This window comes from Haliaeetus albicilla, chromosome 15 (genome assembly GCF_947461875.1).
Source record: "Haliaeetus albicilla chromosome 15, bHalAlb1.1, whole genome shotgun sequence".
Classification (NCBI taxonomy): Eukaryota; Metazoa; Chordata; class Aves; order Accipitriformes; family Accipitridae; genus Haliaeetus; species Haliaeetus albicilla.
In genome coordinates, this window is record NC_091497.1 from 9,485,423 (window position 1) to 9,507,403 (window position 21,981).

A 21,981-nucleotide genomic window follows, 5' to 3' on the forward strand; every position below is an offset into this window, starting at 1 on the left:
CCACACCTCTTTTGAAGTGGGAGCCTAAAATGAATGGAGTATTCTAGGTGTGGCCTCAGCAGCACCAAGTAAAAGGGGGTTATAATTTCTCTGCACTGGCTATGCTTCTCCCCATATATCCCAGTAGACGTGTTTGTAGCAATAAGGCAAAAAGCAAACTGTTCATATTCAGCCTGGCACGCACATTGACCCCTAGGTCCCTTCAGTAGGGCTAATTCTCAGGCAATTGCTTTCCAGCCTGCACGTGGCTTGTCATTCCTAGGTGCAGAGCTTTTGCCTTCTCCTCATTGAACTTCATGAGGTTCCTATTGACTCAGTCCTCAAGTTAATCCACGTTTGCCTTGATAAGCCTCTGGACCAAAGTTCACATTCCTCACATCAGCCATTTCCCCTAACTTTGTGCCACGTAAAAAGTTTGTTCTGTGTCACCATCGAGGTCACAGATGATGATGCTGAACACTCTGGGCCTCAGCACCCGTCCCCTAGCATGCTGGATACCCTCACTTCAGCAGCTGCCCGCTGGGCATCTAGCCACTGATCACTGCCCTTTGAGCCTGATGGTCCAGACAATTTTCTACCCACATAGCAGTCAGATTAGGCAGCCGGGGTCTCCTCAGCTACCAAATGAGAACACTGTGGGAGACGGTGTCAAAAGCCTTACCAAAGTCAAGGTATATTACCTTCTCTCATCTGCAGAGCCAGTCATTTTGTCGGAGAGGCAATCAGGTTGTTCAAGCATGATTTGCCCTTGAATGCCTGCCGTGAACACTCGCAGTGCCTGAATGCAGCTGGCCTCACAGTCTTTTAATTTTAACACCTGCAAACTGACAATCTCAGTCCTGCAATGCTGTTGAACCCCAAAGTGATGTTGAAATGACACAGCCAGCACCTGCTGCACTTCAGGACATCATAGATTTGTATTCATTTTTTCAGCGCGCTGTTTGTAGGGATGGCAACAGACTCCGTAAGATCATACTTGCAGATTAACAAGCAATAATAGAAATATTACATTCCTAAATACCTTCCCATCTCATTCTTTGGGGCTGTCTTTTATTTCCCAAATCAAGCCTTAAAACTAAATCAAATTAACTTGAAACTACTGAGTAATAAACAGAGGAAGTGTTTTCAGAGTCATTCAGATGTTCTAAACATTAGTTATGAGACATCCGATTAAAAGCATTCCTTTACTGCAATCTTCTGTGAATAAATGATAACATCTATTCATGTTTACAAGGGTATACAGCTATACACAATACACGTACATCTTAGACAGGTTTCCAGGTCACATAAAGGTGTATTCGCAGTAATTACTGTTAGTATTTTTTGTCAATACCATCATCTCTATTAAGATATTCCACATGCAGCATTTTCAAATACCAGGTTTCATTGCTTCCATTTAAAATAGCATGTTTTGAAGTCATGGCAGGGCTACCTTATAAGACATGCATTTCTGTCTTTCAGAGGCAAAGACAAACAGATCAGTTACTGAACAGTAAAGGTCAAAGCATAAATCAATCATCTCACTAATAAGCTATCTTCAAGCAATAGCTGTATAAAGAATAGAAGAACATTTAGCTTGATATTCTTTGCACAGATATTTCAAGAGAAAAGGCTCAAGATGACATCTTGATTCCCATCAGTCCTCTGAGAACAGAGCTTTAAAACGCTGGATAGCTCAGAGCTAAGTGCTGTAACAGGCTGGTGCCAGGCCAGCCAGCAAACTAATTACATGTATTGTATGCCGTCAGTTGAAGGAATGGACATTTAAGTGTATTTGTAGCATTTGCAAACAAATTTCCTATCCTCTTCATCTGTTGAAGACATAGAATACATCTCTTTTTCCAGCTTTCTGGTTGTTTATATTTTTTCTTCCTAAATATTTCTGACCACAGGACTATGCTAGGTACACCTGTGCTTTCACCTCTGGATTCACTTCTGGTCCTGTGGAGATGCAATGGTTAGTTTTGCCCTTTCTGTTGTTTTTACTTGTACGTATTTTTGTTTGCTTGTTTCTCTGCTTGCTTGTTTTATACAGGTATGCTGACATTCTGGGAATGCAGTCACAACTATTTATATCACACCAAGTAAACAGCGATTGTAATAGTTAATTATATCAGAGAGTATCCTTTTCATTCAAACACCATTATTTAGCAACAGCTGCCACATTCCAGTACCTGTGATATCAGAACACATTCCTGGAGGACAAATAATGTGGCAAGCCAGAGAGGAGGAAGAAAGAGTACAAGCCAGAAGCTGCCACAAAATTAATTTCCACTTTACTAAGTGCATGTGTTGTTAAGCAATACTCTTCTTCCTCTTCTGAAAGTTATGAGCAAAGCTGGATCTTGGAAATCATGCACATGCCAGAAGAAAGCGGCACAAAAGCTCTCTCCAGCTTAAAAGGCAGCATTGTCTTGCCTTTATGAAGAAGACATAGTCTTAAGAGAAGGAATAAGTAGGTACCACTGAGCTGAACTGTTGTTCACTGTTATTAGGTAGGACATGAGGATAACATTGGTTTTCCTGTTCTGTATAGAAATATGGTAAATATAAAGTATTTGACAACGGAAACAAAATTTCTAATAGAGAAACTGTATTTGAAATCGTTACCTACAGAACCTATCGTCAGGGGGTTCTGTTTAACAGCTAAGGAGTGATGCGAAATATGCTGAATTTTAATAATCATCATTTATAGTTAGCTCATTACAGAATGGTGCCTTGGTGCCTTGGACAGAATTTAGTAGCTAAAATCAAAACCCAGCCTGCCCTAGTGAAATAATATATTTATTTGTTCATTTTGGAGAAAATTTGAGGAAATCAAGGATAAGTAGTTCTTTACTGTTTTAGAGATATTCTAAGCACCTTAATAACTAATGAGATACAGAAAATGGAGTGGTCAATGCAGTAATGGTACTCACGGAAACAATTTTAGTGCCAGCCAACCTTAAATGTTTCTGTGAACACTGAATCTAGGAAGGCCACAAGTCTACTGCAATTTGGTAACAGACCTGAAGAAAAAGGCTTACTTTGTTTGATAAATAACTGGGGTTCAGTGATCCACTTTAGCTGTGGGAAGCTGGCATGAAGTTCCACAACAGAAATTTGATACAACGAGAGCACTGTTGTTTTGAAAGATCAATGGTAAGAGGAGGTTATGGCAGAATTTCAGCAGTCTAATTAGTTATGTTAGTAGTATATCCCAAAGAGCTTTTGTCAGATAAAAAATGGGTGTTCTTTTCAAATGAATCATCTATTAATCACCTGGAAGAAGGAGTAAACAGCACATTAATTAAATTTGTAGATGATTCCAAAACGGGAAGCACTGCAACAACTTATATAGAGGTAAGACCTGTAGCCTGTAGTGATTGAAAATAAAAATTGGCAGTCAGTACTGAAGTAGGTTCTATCTAGAAAAATACAAGTGAATGCATTTAAGACAAATAATAAGGAAAAAAATCAACAGGAATACCTGGGGGAAAATGTCCTGAGGTTAATAAACATAATGTGAATGTGTAACACAGCAAGGAAAAAAACCAGTTTCATTTCATAAGGCAAAGGACATTGTAAACCAGAAACTTCTTCTATGGCAATGTGGTGCACTCACTGAATATTGTGTATAGGTCTCAATGTTTCTACACCAAAAACCTGAACTAAAAGGAATTTACAAAAAAGTAGTAAAAGTGACTATGAGAGAAAATTAAACTCATGAGTGAAAATAAAAAGAATTCTTGCTTACAGGAAAAGCTTGGATCAATGCAAATCAAGAAAGACTGTAACTTTTTCTAAAAACTTTATGGCATTAACATCATGAAAGATGAGGTAATATCTAAGGGTCCAAGACAATGCAGGTGAAAAGCCAGCCTTGTTCCATTTGCAATTTTGTCACTACCAAATTGTGTGACCTCAGGAAAGTCAGATTGCCTTTATAAGCCTCAGTTTCTTCATCATCTTTATAGGTATATGAATATTTTAAGAATATTTTCTTAGTTCACAGAGAAGTTGCAAGACTTTAACCAATCTTGATTTAAATTATTAAAAAAATTAAGAGAAAATACAAATAGTAGAATGAAAATACATGGGGTGAAAAACAAAATATGTCTGAGATACTTTCACATACAGAAGAACTGTCAAGATCTGGATAGGTTAAACTGCTTGAAAGAATGAGTTAGCATCCTTGTGGTTCAAAGGTTTAGGGATATGTGATTTACATTCTCGTTTAACACCTATGAATTCCAACTCTGTCATTCTGGAACAATGATCCTTTGCATATTCATCCCCCTGTGAATAATATGTGTGAAGTCTTTCTCTGTGGCTAGAGAGAATTATGTATTTGGTTAAAATATGACAATGCAGTACAACTCTGCAAAATCTGACTACAAATTTTCTTTTCAGCAAAGTGCCTTGAGTCTAATTTCAGAAATGTTTGAAGCAGATGCAGATTTGAAAACAAGCCCTGTCATTCAGAGAATGAATATGCAATTCATAATTGTCTTTTTTTTTGGTAGTTAATGGGGTAGGGGATAGTATTTTTCAGACCATGTTAATTTATCTACTGAATTCTAATTGCTAAACCTGTTTTCAGCCTTTCTTCATATCTTACCTAAGAAGAGATGTCAACATTGACAGGAAAGCCTGACAATCCATAAGCATGTTCTATGTTCAACAATTAAAATATGACAGCTAGATTGACACCAGCATCATAAAAAGTTCTGTTTATTAATTATCTGTGTGACTAATCTCAGAATCTTGGTTTTACAAGGAATGTGGCCTTAGAAATGCTCTATTCTCTAGGCATTTCTAAACCATTCCCTAAATTCTTTCTCAAATGGCACCGAACTCTTTGGAAGCAAAACCAGATTATTTTCTTTCCCCCAGTCATACAAACTGGGATCATTACTGTAAACTTTTAGCTGCCCTCATGTACTCAATAATTAAGTTGGCAAAGACAGAGAAATGAGACTTATTTGGAAGATAAATTCCCTGCAAGAAGGAACAGCATAGTAATGTATAGATGGTAAGGATTCAGGGATAGAAGAGTTGTCATCCACCTTTATTATTAAATGAACAAATAACATTATTGTCTTATTAGAAAATGTGGGCTGTTTCTATTGTAAAGCACAGTACATCTAAGTAAAACCTAGATCTATTTCCTGAAGAGACTTCAGGTCAATGCCCCAGCACTATATAAATGTGATACTCCATTAACTCACACATGTTTTGCAAACAAAAGCTGAGAAGAAACCTTTTAGCTGTTGCAGAACTTGCTGCACTTGTTCATAGATGGTCTATTAGCGAATTTGATAGTGTGCTGTTTCGCTGGGTAGTCTAATAACATCTTTTAAAAAGACTAAGTGGTAAGGCATTGGTGGGAGCTGGGGCCAGCCCTTTCCTAGGAGTTTGAAATCTGCATTGGTACTTTGATGTTTTGTCCTGGTTTCAGCTGGGATAGAGTTAATTGTCTTCCTAGTAGCTGGTACAGTGCTATGTTTTGAGTTCAGTATGAGAAGAATGTTAATAACACTGATGTTTTCAGTTGTTGCTAAGTAGTGTTTAGACTATAGTCAAGGATTTTTTGGCTTCTCATGCCCAGCCAGCGAGAAGGCTGGAGGGACACGAGATGGGACACAGCCAGGGCAGCTGACCCAAAGTGGCCAACGGGGTATTCCATACCATGGGACGTCATGCTCAGTATATAAACTGGGGGGAGTGGGGGTGGGGGGATTACTGCTTGGGGACTACTGGGCATCAGTCAGCAGGTGGTGAGCAATTGCACTGTGCATCTCTTGTATATTCTAATCCTTTTATTATCACTACTGTTAATTTATTAGTGTTATCATTATCATTACTAGTTTCCTCTTTTCTGTTCTATTAAACCATTCTTATCTCAACCCATGAGTTTTACTTCTTTTCCTGATTTTCGCCCCCATCCCACTGGGTGTGGGGGGAGTGCGTGAGCGGCTGCCTGGTACTTAGTTGCTGGCTGGGGTTAAACCACGACATGTTTTTATGTCACAACTGAACATAAGCAGACAGCCAAGCACTAAGTTATCAAGTTCCTCCTCCGCAAAATTTCTACCTCCAAATTTTGTTACTCTCTTGACAGTATTTTGTTCTTATCTCCAAGAGTTACTTGCTATACTACATGGCTAGACCATTGAATTTTCACCTCTCTCTCTCTTTCTATTCCTTCCTCCCCTTTCTTTTATCTGAAGAAACCACAGCACATTTTTGCTGATTTAACAAGCTAAACCAATTTAGTTGGTTTAAAGTTGGCTGCTGGTATGCATGACCATCACAGTAAGGTGACCCTGTGGTTGATCCTAAACTTCGACATCTAAAATTCTTGAACAAGATGAGTTTAACTATAACCAGCCAAACATGTTCATCATATTAATGAAGGAAATTTCAAGTGAGAAGGATATGTAAGGTCTGAGTAGCAAAAGGATATTTTTAAAAAGACAGAAGGAAAGAATCCACACCTAGGAACACTGAGGTCCTGTACACAAGTTGTATGCAAGGAAAACAAAGGTCACTCATTCAAACAAGAGTAACTTCAGGCAGTATCTTTTAAATCTTTGCAAGCAGAAGTAATTTATTTTTTTTCCTTTTCATTGGCAATTTATTCTTTTAAATGACTTCTAATATTTTGATCTAAAAATGTATTTGTTACAAAGATGCCTTGTTTTGCCCTTTCATCTGTGCATCCTATAGCCATCAGAAAATTATCTTGCTACTAGCATGTCTAGTAATGGTACAACATTTAGAATGCAAGAACGATATTAATCTCCTTATGTAAAAAAAAAAAGAGAGAGAGAGAAAGAAATTTTCTGTAAGCCACAATCAAAAATATTGAGCAAGAAACAAACAAGAAATAACACACGGCCACAGTATTAACTTCTTAATTTCACATGGGCATGAACAGCACTGCACAAACTCACAAGCAATATTGTCACCTGAGTCTCAGTTTGAGACCCGCCAATAGAACATCCAGGGATACCTTCTTTTGCACACCTACAGCACCGTATTAGGGATCAAAAAATCATCCCTGTAAATGACTGGGCCTGTGCTTTTTCCCCCTAATGCTGTATTTGTTTTTATTCCAGAGATTACATAAAAAGCCTCTCACATCACTGCTAGTCCTAACTTAAATAAGGATTATAGCTTTCCTGGGTATGCTTAAAGTAGTACAAATAAATAAATACAATATAGATTATCGATAAGGGCATTGCCAGTCTGCATAGTAACACATTTTCTGTTTAGGGAATTTGTAAAAAGCATCATTAGAGAAGCAAATTAAAGAGATTAAGACATTTAGAAATTTTAAGTCAAATCAGGAAGCCGTTATTGGTTTTATGCTGTGCTAAGATGGTTTCCTTTCAAGCTGTGCATTTGAAAACCTAGTTACAGATACTCCTTGCATTCTGAAGTCTCTTTCGAGTTGAAGAGGAAAAGCAGGTGCCAGGCAGAGGGCAGATTTACGTATTACATGATACTCAACAACAATAAAAACTTCCTGCTGGGAAACAATCCTCAGGTTACAGCCTCCTTCTCCTGCTCATACCTTTAGATGATTTACCAGATCCTGCAGGCTTTGACAAAAAAAATCCATTGACTGCAATGGCACTAAAGCCCTGTAGGTTGCCCAGTGAGATACCCTTGCCTAGGTGGCCTTCCTCAGGCCACCAGGTTTCAACACTTAACCATCCTTTCATGGGAGTAAGGCCACCATAAAAGTACAGTCAGTTTTCATCTGTTCTTCTCTCACCTCTAATCTTCCCTTCCTTTTCGGCACCACTATTCTTCCATGCGCCTCTTTAGAAACAGATGAACAAAACCATTTCCTCCTAGGCACACTGCTACAACAGTGATAAAGTTTTAGCAAGCAACTTACTGATTTGTAAGTGGAAAACCAGAGCATGCTAGAGAAACACATCTCAGCAATGCAACTACGTAAATCACGAGCATAGACCAGGTGAAGGTGAGGATAAGGTGTTTTATTTCAAAGTGCTTTTTTAAAAATGGTGGGCACCACATTGCTTTGCATTGCTGCATTTTATTTTATGCATTAGCTGAAAATGCAATTGATCCCCATGCAAAGGCCTAGCATTAAGCCTGCATATATTTAGGTCCAGCACAGACTTATCCTTGGGCTAAGAACTGAACAGGGATTTTTCTAGTTTTATGTACTGTCATGGATTTCAGTGCATATGAAAGCAAGCAGTTCAAAAACCCAGTCACATTAAGGAAGAGAATGTAGGAATGTAAGGTGCCAGAAAATCCAAATAAATCCCCATGCTTTTAGGCTTCCCTCTGAACAGTTAAGCATGGTATTATCCTGGCAAGAATAGTATTGTTTCTCTGGCTCTGCTGTTAGAACTGGTCAATTATTACTTTGAACTAACACTAATATTTTTTTCCTTTTCAAGAACTATGTAAAATCAGAGAAAAATAGAATTCAGGTACACTCAGACTCCTCAGACCAGAAGTACCTTCTTTCCACACGGAGCATTATTAAAGGGCCATTTGAAAACTTTTTCCTGTTTCTCTTTCACTTTCCAAAGCCTGCCCTATTTTCTTTTTTTTTTTTTTTTTTGGCATAAAAAGAAGTACTTATACAAGGGTATGCAGATATATAAGACAGGTCCTGATCACATCTATACAGAGACTGCATGGCACTGAAACTGCTAAAAATACTAAAGATATGCCCATAGTTACTCAAGGAGTGTGACACCATGACTGTAAAATGTGGGGGGAAGAAAAGTCTGTGGTAGGGTAATTTCCAGCCTAAGAGCTCTATAAATTCTTAATTTGACTTTCCTTAATGATCACTTGATATTTAACATCTCATTTTTTATTTAACAGACAAGCTGTCACATAGGGGTCTCTATCCTGCAAGGCATTTTATTTTATCCCCATCTTTAATTATGTCACCATACAACTTGCTTGAGAAGCTAGTCTCTGGCAGTGGACTGCTGAAAAAAATACAACACACTAAAATAACTTCAGCTTGGACACAAGCTTCCACAGAATACTAATTTATTTGTTTCAGTCTACTTATTGGCATTTGGAGCTATATCTATGCCCAGTGTGAAGAGTGTGACATAGATATGGATTGATTGATATTTAAATAGTACAACAGTGTATCTGCTAAATAATATCTTTAAGTCAATAGAATGAACAGAATGAAATTGAATCTTTACAATGTCTTAATAATTGCTATTGATAAAATGATGGCTATGCCAAAACATTAGAAGAGTGGTTAAGGAGGAATGTGTTGGAGGACTTCCATTTATTAATGACATTTCAAGAACAAATCCCAGGAAGCATCCTAGAGACAGGAATGTGTGACAGTGGGTATTTCTCATTAGCCTATTTGGAAAAATTTTACTAGCACCACTGAGGTCTCCATTTCTTCTCCCCTATCTCCAAACTTTTCTGGTGCCACTGTGATTTTTCAGACATGACACTTCAAGCTCTACATTGGCACAGAAAAATGCCACATGTGGTATAGGGTACACTATATAACTGGGTAGTATTTAAGAAGGTTGTCTGATTTAGCAGCATCTTGCTTCTGTCTGAAATGTCGCCATTCCCATTGATTGCATTGCTAGAAGTAGAGCCTGAAGAAGTAAAACTCCAAGAATGATTGGATTCTGGGTTAATGTGGCAAAATTGGACCAAGTAGGATGTGGTGATGTAATGAACCTCACTAAACATGGAATTTTCACTGGTTCAAGTTTCCAGCTAATAGAAACAAACAAACAAACAAATCTCCTCCCCTAGATTAGAATGATCAAGCCTTTATACCCTTACTTGGACTTAAAAACCAATGTGTGAATAAATAAATCATAAATTTTAGGAGCTGAATACCAACATGCTTACAAGTGTACAGTGGCCTTTTAAAATATCAGATCATATATGTTTTGGTATCGAAATAGGAAGCTGAATCTCAAATATAGACTACATGTAGGAAAAAGATGGCTTCTGGGCATCACACTAAAAAGCAGACTAATTTCACAGCTGTAGCTCTCTTCACTAGGCAGCAGGTCTCAGCTAGCTGGGTTTGGGTAGAGTCCAAAAACAATCCTGAGATGTCTGAGACTGGGATCCACTCCTCACAGTCTAGAAGCATCTTCAGCTCATGGCCAGTATGGAAACTTCATTAGGCACCAGAAAAGGTGAGACAGGTTTCCCCTGCAAGTTATTTAATGAGAGCTTAAATTAATATGTTATTTACTTGTAGAAGTGCCAGGAAAGTTATGGAGATATATACAACAGTAGACACTGAAAAAACACCACTTTCCTGGGAGTGTTTGAGATTTGCTTGTAAAGCTGATCAAAGTGTTAACATCAGAAACTTGTAAAAATTAAAAATGCAGTGCTGATGCTTTTCACAAATTCATAGAACTTCACTGTGCCATAAAACATACTACTGGAAAAAAGTTTATAATAATTTGTTTCCTCATTTTTAAATGCAAATGTTGGATTTTTCGGTTGAAAGTAACCTTTAGCATTCATTTGAAATCCTTCAGAATACCTGAATTTACTGAAATTCAAAAATAAATCTGTATAGCATTCTGTTGACATGAAATGCATATTTCAACTTCAAATCTTGCTTCTTGCTTTGATTGGTGGTGATTGAAACAAGGTGTTTTCTTCAAGCAATTGTTTCTAGCTTTTAAAAATTAAACCCCCCCAAACAGTCATTATTTGCTTATTCTTAATAGGTAATAGGTCTGAGAAAATTGTAAATTTCCAGTCTGTATTCCTTCACATGCATCCATTTCTTGTTATGCTTTGAAAGCTTGTCCTATTTTTCCTCTCTAGAGATTTTACATGCTCCAAAAACTAGTTCACATGAAGCAGAGATCAACTCTTCTTCCAGCGGTAACTCCATGGTGCTACCAAACTTTGATTCAACTTTCATACAAGTATGTATACATTGATGCCTTCCTTACGCTGCACACCCCTGTGAAAATGCTTCAATGTCAGAAGAAGGGAAAAGCAGATAACAACAGAATTTATTTCCTCAGCACAGTTTTAGTACCTGCATAGTCAAGTCGCTCTTACCAGAGTAAAAATTAAATTGCATACATTGTACCCACCCACTGAAGTTAGTACTCAACAACTACCTTCTCTTGCCTTTTTTTGGCCATGATCTTGCTGAGATTTCATTGACTGAAAATGTCCTAAGTTACTGAAATGAGCTGTTTTCACCTCCTTCCTGCTTCACATATGTCTAATGTTTTCACTATGAGTGTAGCTCTTCAAGAGCAAGGACAGCCTTTTAGCTGTGTGTTGATGAATTTCCTAACTCAGAAATAGCAAATGGTTTCTTGATGCTCCCATAATACCACAAAAAAGTATCAATTCACAGTAAATAATTTCACCTAAGAATGTTAAATTAATAACTTGCCATATATTAAAGAAGATATATTACAGGCCTTAAGGTTTGTTGTTCATTTTATTTAAATTCTTGGTATGGCTTCAAAGCACACTTCACGTAGCTATGGTGTCCACCATCTGTCTCTCCACTATTATGAAGACTATCTTCCAGAAAAGCTGCATCAAGTTACCTAAGATTGCTCCTGTAAGCTATAAGATTATAGTCATAATAGATAGTACTTTTGCTCCTACCTCTCTGTCTCTCTCTCTCCCCTGCTTTTCCAGCTAATCTCCTGTTCTATGCATTGCCCTTAGAATATCACTGCTGTTAATGATAGGTAACTGACCTGCACATTGGTGAAACATTCAGTTGACATTTCAGTGATGTATCATTCTGAATGCATAAAGCACACAGGTTACAACTAGAAGAAAATGAGTTTATTTCTGATAAAGCTTGTAAATGAATCTATACATACCCCAGAGTAAACTAAGCATGCGATGCATAAACAATAAATTCATTAAACAAAAGCATTTCATTGTAACTTGGAAAAGATGGGAAAGTTGAAAATAAAGATCCCAATTTACGTAAATATCCCAAGAAGTGAATGAGTGGGAACTGTAACAGTAATATTCAGAAAAAGAATCCGTAAAAAACATTATGGAGAATCAGTGAAATTTAGTGTTCCAATATATTCAGGAAAATTGGAACATCTCAACAATATAGGTGCCTCTAACTATTGAGCCATGCATTTTTTTAAGTCCCAGGATTTCAGAAATGACACCTGAATGTTCATGGACGGTACCAACAAGCAAGAAATACTGCAGTATGGATAATCTGGTAGGGTTTGTATCTTGGTGATCTGCTTCTATTTTGTCTGTAGCAGTTTGGCCAGCAACAACTGTGCTAGTTACGGTGGTGTCACATCTAACAACAGTTGTGCGGCAAGCATGGTGTTACGCTAACCAGCTTGCCTGTACACCATTTGTCAGCCCTCACTGGCACCGAGTGGGGCTGCCCACACAGAGACCGACTGCTACTCCTTTCAGCCAGCACCTACACAGTCAAGCAGCTAGATTGCAATATGGGAGTGTAGGCAGCATATGTTTATTTTTACTTCTCAGCTATCAGTATAGAATGAGACCTAATGTATAGCAAGCAGGGAAGACTTCAGAAGCAATAGCCCTGTGCCACATCTTTCCTATCTTCTTCCTGAAGATCTGGTAGCTCTGATTTATATATGCAATTTTCATAGTTACCACTAAGTATAGCAAAACTGGACCTTAATATGCCTGGTTTTAAACTACTTCTAAAAGTATTCTTATGGCACATAGGCATAGTTCCCTTCTCTCCCTAAAGGATCTATCTTACTGCTAAAAGTGACATCCCTATGACACCCCTCCCAGAAAAAGAGCCATTTCCATATTATTCTGGTAAACCACAGAGCAGAGGTAAAAGGAAAAAAGGAAGCTTCAATTTAAAATAAACTCTAAAAAGACTTTTAGATAAGTAGAGATACAGGGATAGAGATTCACTAAATCATTTTTCAAATATTCCAGGATCCTTTTCATGATATACTATTTTAAGTTTCCTTTTAATTCCCCAGTTGTTTGGACACACAGACAGAAGAGTTAAGAAGGGCAGCAAAAAGACAACAGCGCCTGTGTATTACAGTCAAGAGATTAATGTAAAAACTAGTATTTCTGCATTTAATGAGGGTTGAGGACAACAAATGAGAAATTATAAGGCTACAGTTCCTATTATCCAGGGTGCTGACAATATGTATGAATACCCTTGTTTTGTAGCTGGGTTTTTATATTCAGTCCCTATTTTTGATTCTTACAGCATGGTTTTGTCCTTGCTGTGTAAGAATCAGGTATGGGTATCAAAGCCTCTGACAGCTGATTGTCAGAAGACTGATGTCTTTCATCAGTGTTACGGACTTGAGGCTGGTCCTTTATTAATCCTATTCTTGTCCATACGCATATGAAGCATCTTTAATCTCAGGATTTTTAGTATCTGTGAATCAGTAATTTTACTTAACGGGTTAGTATTTTTGAGGCTTGGACACTAAGTTCAGAAAACAATTTCCATCATAAAATATTAAAAACATACAGTATTCAGAGCTTCAGCAAAGATTTAGTGTCCTTTGAATTCAACAGGACGGCGTTTTTTTCAACCAGCATAAGATAATAACTGACCATCACAGTGCTTACTTGCCTCAATATTTTTAATGTCTTTCTCCCCACAAAATACTACAGAGAAAAACAGAGGATGACTTCTGTAAAAGAGGTAAATAAAGCACAAAGAGAGCTTCAAAAGTGTTTTAGGTGTTTCACTCCTTTATTCCGTTCCTTGGGGTGGAATTTATCTGAACAAATGTGTAAGTAAGTCCACAGTGTAGGCATCTACATCTGAACTAAATGCCCTCTCTAATCAATATAGAGAAATAAGCACTTCAGGGAGATATTTTTCCTGACCTGTTTGAGGTGTGAACTTTAAGACCAGCTTGACTTGCACCTATCATTCCCTATTGACTACTGAGGGAACCCACAGGAGTACCCTATGCTGTGGGCATCTAACATTCAGCAAGGCAAATTCTGCTTTCTGTTTAAAAGGAAAAACACTGGATCCTTACCCTCTCAAAGCCTGTTTGCATTTGGCTATACCTGGACAACATGCTTTCTAACGAGAGTTGGTCACATCCGCCTGTTCCAGCACAGGGTAGCAGCTTGCCCTTTGCTTTGCAGCTTCATAAACCTAATGCAGCTGGTTAGAAGATTACATGCTCCACTGACCAGCTGCACTTAGTGAATGAAGCTGCAGAAGAGCAGAGAGAACAAGCCATCCAAATGCACGAAGTGCATTTCCAGCTGCAGGGAGCGTGCAGAAGAGACCAGCTCCCACAGCACTGCCTTTAGTACAGGACTTGACCAGGTTACAGGAATTTGCAGCCCTGGCTAGAAACTGTTCTTACCACTGGGCCAATTCTCCCCTTCCAAGTTCTGTAGGCTTGTCACCTCTCATTTTTTGGTTAATTTTTTAAAAATAATTTATTTTGATCTAATGTAATTCACAAATTTTGACATAATAGGTGAAACTTATAAACAGTAATCTCGGTGCAAATCTTACAGGATCTCCCTTATGTTACTTTCCATGCTTTTTTTGTCAAGTTTAATGAGATAGTTACAGCTGGCTACAAGAGTTCATCTCATTGAAGAGTTCCTACTTCGTTGGAAAGCAGCTTCACAAATTGTTTGTAGGCAACAGAGATTCCTCTTAGGCTATTACCAACTCTGACAGGATTTGGATCAGGTGTAGAATATTTTACTTTCAAATTAGTGTTTCCTGTCAAATATAAAGTAAGGGATCTTTTATCAAGAACCTCTGTAATGTTTAGAAACTTGCACCAGATGTCCAACGAAGGCTTGTAAGCAGTTACATACTACAAGCCAGCAGATGTTATCTTTATTTAAGGCTTCTAACTGCTCTAAGGCCTGTATTTTGGCAAGTGCAGAAGTTATGTAGTGTGTTAAAACAGTAGATGAATTATACAGAAACTGTGGCCCTGCTAGCACTGTTACAGTCGAACAGTTGTGGAGTTTTAAAAATCCACCTGTCCTGCAATGGATTTTGCATTTGATGGGAAACACATTGCTAAGCAACACTGTAGTCTTGTAACACAAAGAAAACAAAACAAAACACCACCACCTTGCCTAGAACTAAACCCAAAAATATCTGGTATCCCAGCTTTCGTACGGTGGGAGTCCATGTTCTGTCTCAGACATGGCAGCACTGGAATAATATGAATAGCTGCATAAAGTACACAGATTATGCTATATCTGTTTGACTTTCCCACACTCCTTAGAAGCCTCCTGTGTCCCAAACAGGCCTGTGGAAAAGGCAGACCTTTCTGATTCCCTGCTTCCAAAAAACAAAGAAACAAACCAAAAATCTTCCTGTGAAAACCGTGCCCTTTCACATTCAAAGTAAGCAAAGCATGAAAAAAATATCCTGCTGAAAGTCCATCCTTCACCCACTGACCATGACAGCACCAGTGTACAAGTGGGCTCCTGTGCTGTTGCAGAAGTCCACGGAGATCAGTGCAGCCCCAAGCATAAGCTTCTTTCATAAACTGTGCAATAAAAGAAAAGGGAATAAGGAATGTCTGGGATGCTAGCTATTCTTGCAGGTATTGTTTTGGGGGATTATCTTCGAAACTTTCTTTCCTGCCCTGTAATTTACACTGCTACTGCTGATAATGACTGTAAGGACTATAAGCAGCACTAATGGGTATGGATCACTGTTCTCCTAGACTGTACAAAAAAGGAGCATGGGGAATGATGACCCTGTAAGATAGATCAATGCAGCTGCAGATTGGTTCTTACACTATTCAGGTTATTTTCCTTAAATGGCATCATGCCTCACACATTCTGCTGAAGGCTATCCATATCCATCCAAGTTCATGACAGCTATTCTTAGACATTCTTTCATTTTTAACGCCATTACCAAGACTACTGCTGTACTTTTTAAAATGAGAATGAGGAGACAGTGTCTCTTTTATCAGGTTCAGATCTATTTAGCTTAAATTAAAATTATTTGCTATAATTTTCCTATAGTTATTCAAAGGATTAGTGAGAAAATGTCACCGAACAGCTACTTGTCTCCTCATTAACATTCATGACAAAACCTTCTGGTAAGGCTGGTTTTGGCTGCCGATGGAGCAATACTTAAAAGAAATTGGCTTGTCAGCACTGCTCAGCAATGCCACTATGCAAGGGAATCGGTGATAATAAGATGATATTATTACAGCTACACTGGGAACATAATATATTTTAAGCTGCTTTGAGGTATACAGTGGGGGGCCAAGAATTGCAGCATGATTGCTTGTCTATTGCTATGAACAGGAAACAGCTGATCATTACATGTCTGCTTATTTGGACTAGCCCTACCCAAGGCCTTGAGGTAAAAGAAAAATTCTCATCTGCTGGAACTGTTCACTTCCTGTTTGTTTCCTGTCTGCTGGAACGGTTTTTTGTTCCTTTTCCTAGTTTTTGGAAGTGTGTATGAGTCCCATTGCTGAAACAGGTATTGCATTCTTTGCTAGGAACATTGAGAACCTACTGTTTCAGAGGAATCTTTCTCATTGCAAGGCTTGCTTTCTTAGGCAAGATTCTCAGGAGAAGATTCTCTGGATCCTTGTGCACTCATGAGTGAAATTCCAGATACCTTTTTTTTTTTTTTTTAAAATTACCATCCAGTATGGCAATGCAATGGCAAATACACAGATATGGGCAATACAGTTGTAAACATCTGCACATAAGGCTCAGCCAAGAAACAATTGGCAGCTGGTATTCTGTTGTGGAGTAACTCATGCTAATTCACACCAATTGTCTAGAATATGGAAACCAAATGGAAAAACTATTGCCAGACCTTTGGCTCTGAGACATCTTTGAACCTCACATACTCTGAGGAATAAAACACTTAGGAACAAATGAATCTAGAAGAATGGAGCAGTTAGAAGTCCCAACACAGTGACAGCCCCTTAGAAATGTGGAGGACAAATTAATAAGAAATGAGTAAGATTGTACAGGGCTTTAGGATGCAAGAACTGATTGCCATTTAAAAGACAGGCATCTTTTCTTCTGATCATAACTGTTTCCAAAATGCCTAATAGTTTCTAAAGTTCTCTGTTACGAATTTCATATTTAGCTTCTCCTGCTTAGAGTTCTTGTAGAGATTTGGAAAGTACTGCACTTCAGGTAAAATGAACTATAAAACTGACATAGAAATGATGTAGAAACATTGCCAGCAGGCTGAGGGAGGTGAACCTTCCTCTAAGCTCAGAACTGGTAAGGCCACATTTCGAGTGCTGGGTCCAGGTCTGGGCTCCCCAGTATGAGAGAGATATGGAAATACCAGTGCAAGTCCAGCAAAGGGCAGTAAGGTGATGAAAAGACTGGAGCATCTTTCCTATGAGGAGAGGCTGAGAGAGCTGTGACTGTTCAGCCTGGAGAAGAGAAAGCTGAGGGGGATCTCATCAGTGTGTATAAATGTCTGGTGGGGGCAGTAGAGAAGATGGAGCCAGGCTCTTCACAAGAGAGCCCAATGACAGGACAAGAAGCAATGAGCACAAATTAAAAAAACCAGGAAATTCAATCTAAACACAACCCCCCCCACTTTTTTTACTGTGAGGATGGTCAAACACTGGAGATATCCATGGAGATATTCAAAACACAGCTGCACAGCTGGGCGACCTGTGGTAGCTGACCCTGCTTTGAGCAAGGGGGGTTGACTAGGCCATCTCCAGAGGTGCCTTCACACCTCAGCCATGCTCTGATTCTGTGTAAGAATCTTTACCAGAGGCTAAAGAGACAATGTTTAAGTTACAACAGATTGAGTTTCCTTGTAGATTATATCATGAATGGGAATCTGGGACAAAATCCTGAAAAGGAAAACAGACCTTAAATTACCTCTCAAAATGGAAATCATAAAATCATTCCATCTATGCTTAAGTATATGGTTGTGGGACAGAAAGCAAATAAGATAAGAAAGCCATGAAGATAAGAAAGATATGAAGGTCAGATCATAATTTAACGAAGAGTTCACATACCCCTAGAAAGTCTTATGTTGCAAAGGTTAGCATTACCGTAAGACATGCCTGGTACAGCAGAAAAATTTGCAAAAATCTACATGACCTTCCATGTCCCTTTCAAGAGTTTGCAAAATGACATAAATGTCTGCACAACCAAAACACTAGTTTAAATTAGTTCCTCATGGGAGCAATGCTAATATACTCTCAGCATTACTTAAATTTTCATATATTCTGTTATTGCTTAGATATGCTGCTCTTGATAAACACAGGTCCTGTACACAATTTCCATAAAATCATCACAATCAGTTGTATTTGTTTTGTTATTTCTGGTGTACAGCATCAAATGGCAGAATCATGTATTAGAACTCTCTTGTACAATCGAAGTACCAAATTAAAACGAAAAAAGATGATCCTTGAAGAGTTAAAACATTGACGTTATCTAACAATCCAATATTTGCTTTGTACTGAAAACCATCATCCTATTTTAAACTGCAACAAATCTAGCTGGTTTTATACTGAAGACAGCTTATTAGGTGAATATATTTTTCCATTAATGTATTTGCCCTTCTAGAAAGACTCAGCAGTTTTTCCGTATAAGTGAACAACTTCTGAATAGTTTTAGAATAGCATTAAAATACTGAAACTATACACAAAGTTCAAATGCTCTTTGATAAGACTCCACATTGCAAATTCCCTTTAAAACATCAGTGATAAGCCAGAAGAAACCACTTAGTCTTTTAATTCAACTTTCTGCAGAGCAGATTCATAACAATCCCAGAATGCAGTATTTACAACAGGTCAGCAACTTCCAGCTATGTACCTTGCTGTCAGTATTAAGACACAGAATTTCAGGTTACTGAAAAAGCCATAATGTGCTTAAGCTCACTGCAATATGAAAAAGCCTCAAGTTGCCAAAGAATTAGTAAGGTACCATCTGAACTCTGTAGTAAATGACCCCAGCGTTTTCAGTAAACTGCACTGCCCACTGAACACCAGTGATCATCTTGGGTTTCCTTCTAGAAAAAGAGAAAAGCCCTGTACATGCTATAGATGGTTTGAAATGTCTGTTCTGCTTGCATACACATCTTGTAATATTGCACACAACTTCTGGATTTTTTTTTTTTAGGTCCTTCAAAGCCAAATAAAATTTTGAAAATCCACTACACAAAAAGTTCCAACTTCACATTAAAAAGGGAAGCCATCACAATGCAGAGCACTGCACAGTCATCCACACTGCAGTCCTTCCAAGGATTAAAGACACTTTCTAAATTATATTAGCATCTGATCTACTGCTGGGGACTTTTCTCCAGTTCATCCTCATATTATACATTTCCCATTCCCTCCTTTTATAATTCATCTTCCCTTCTGTGTCATATTGATAGAATCAATATTAGAAGAAAAAAATCTTTAATTGGATAAAGAGAAGGACACAGAATTGCCCTAAGGAGTTAGAGACATCTTTGCTTTTTTCTGAATGCGACCTCAGAGTTTCAAAGTAGGCTTCCAACTTTCCACCATTCTTCTACGTGTGTGCGTATGCCCCGTTACCTGGGGTTAGCCAGCTTTACTGCACCTGTTTGCAATCCTCTTTGCAATGCTGATTTACACCTCTTAGTGCCAGACCCTTTCCAACTTACACACATGCAGAAATGCTCAGGGGAACACTTTCAACACAAAGAGAGACTTCATATTTAGATAAAGCCACGACTGAGTATTCTGAAGCTCTTTGACCCTTTGCTAATCTGCAGTTTATGAGAAGAGCTCAATACAGTGTGACTTGTAAGTACAGTCACAACCATAAAAACTGCTTAACATTCATTATTAAAGACAAGCATTTAGCAAATTGCGACACTGAACCCTTGATCTTAGAAAGATCTTACAAACGCTGAGGACCAGAGTAGATTAGAGTACTGATTAGGAACAAATAAAAACCCCAAACTGTCCTTGTCAATTCTTTCTAGGTATAAAAGATATGTTCGATACTGCTTAAGGGTCATGCTTTGCATGACAATCCCTCTCAAATCCAACTGAGGCCTCAGCGTTTGGAAGCCAGAAGCCCTCTAAAAGACTCTGTACACCACAAGAAAATCATGCAGGAAAAAAGTACAGCCTTAAGGCTACAAAAAGGCAGACTACAAAAAAACTGCTTTGCAATAACAAAAATCAAGGGAGATCCACAGTTCATCTTGCAACAGTGAACATAATTGCAGACCTAAATTTTGCATCTGAAACTAGGAGACAAAAATTATAAACCTCTCTATGCATATCTAATCTCTTTTTTTCAACACTAGCCAAGCCTGCAGGCACTTAACAGTCCAGATTCTTGATGTCATTGTAATTAAAGGCAATACTCACAAGGCTGATAAGCATACCAGCTGTAAGTTAACCCTTATCTTAGCCAAACTGACAACTGCAAATGTGATATCTAATTGTAAAGAAAAGAACATTGGAATTTATTATGGATAACTGACTTTTAAATCCCATAACCTTGAAAATAAGTAAATAATATCCAGCCTACCATCAAACTTCTTGTGCCGGGACACAAAAGTGGTGCGTACAAAGTGACTTGTCTCCTCCACTAAGTTTTCAAACTCCAGTTTGCTCTGTTGGCTTAACTTGTCCTCCATTTCTGAGGTGCAACATGTATATTCCTGAGGGCAGATTCTCAAATGTTCCCCTGGAATCACAGGAAAAAAGCAATTAGAAATATTTGAATACAGATAGAAATGTGTCAGAACCAAATATACATGATGTCTCTTCAGTTCAGGAAGGTGGGCTACCCAAAGAGCTCTTTAAAGCTTGACTACTTGATTGGGAACAATTTGAATCTCTGTCAACAACTTTGCTGTAGTTGGGCATTCCTCACACAGGAGGGGAGACACACTTTGCAGAGTTGTTCTGATACTTAGAAGGCAGAACTGTCTCACGCCAAAAGTGATTCCTCATGCTGAAGAAGCCTTCCTCATAAACAGACACATACTTAAAAATTCAAAGACAATTGCTTGCTTCCTGTTTGTATTCAAAATGCCTGGAGAAATACCTAGTGAGATGACCTGTTAGAAGTCATCGGAGCTGTCTTGCTGTTAAAACCTGAAAAACAGAAATTATGTATTTCTGTAGATAAGTCCCACTTGCCCAAATGCACCAAAACATTCTCCTCTTATACCCTTCCACCCTTCCTTCTCTTCTGCTTGAGAAAGTGTATTTTAATGACTGTGTTTGGGTGCCACATGTTTTCTTGGGCAGCATTTCTTGTCAGACTGAGCAAGTGCTCTGCTGAATAGGAGAAAGCAATGAAGAGTTTAATTAATGCTTATGTTATACGGAAATGCAATGTAACAGGTAATGAAAGCCTCCTATTTAATTCAATAGATTTATCTCTTGAAGCACTGTGGCAATACTTCTGACAATATTGCTTTCTTTGGTACAATTTGCAAGTGGAAACCAATTCTTTAGCTCATGAAATTAAAATGGTCTGTTATTACATGAAATGTGAATTTCCAATTGACACTGTACTATGCGTGTCAGAAACATTTAGCTCAGTTTGTACAAAGGCAGGAAATTCTACCATTCCCTCTTGAGAAATAAAAAGAATGATCTGCCTCTATGATTAAAGTTACTTGTAAGGCAATGAAAACATTTAGCTTTCTGTACACCGAATCCTGATTAAAAATCCCTCTGCAAATCTCTTAAAGGTGCAAATAAAATGATATACAAAGCCCAAGGGTTAAATAAATACTGGGGACCTGATTCTCGTTTATACTGAGGCTCCTTTCTACCACTGCTGAGCTATAAAGAAGATTTAAATGCAATTTATACCTACTTTAAGGCTACTTTTCACCATTCTTATTATGTAGTGAGGAGAATCAGGCCCTAAGGTTTATGCTTCCCAGGGGTATAATACATTTAGCTGCTGCATCATTTCGAAAAGAGCATCAAAAAGAGGTTTGCACATGCTTAGAATAAATATTGTCTTGAGTTTACCCTCACCTTATTCCAGTTT

At 38.2% G+C, this 21,981-nt stretch overlaps 1 protein-coding gene across 1 annotated transcript in view; it reads right to left on the reverse strand.

The window, feature by feature from the left end:
- The window catches only part of GPC6 (glypican 6), a 532,821-nt gene extending 512,172 nt beyond the window's left edge, over nt 1-20,649 (reverse strand). Inside the window, exon 1 of the mRNA XM_069802468.1 lies at nt 20,497-20,649. Coding sequence (XP_069658569.1) covers nt 20,497-20,605 — 109 coding nt within the window. The 5' untranslated portion in view covers nt 20,606-20,649. The remainder of the gene's footprint in view (nt 1-20,496) is intronic.
- Between the last annotated feature and the right edge of the window lie 1,332 nt (nt 20,650-21,981).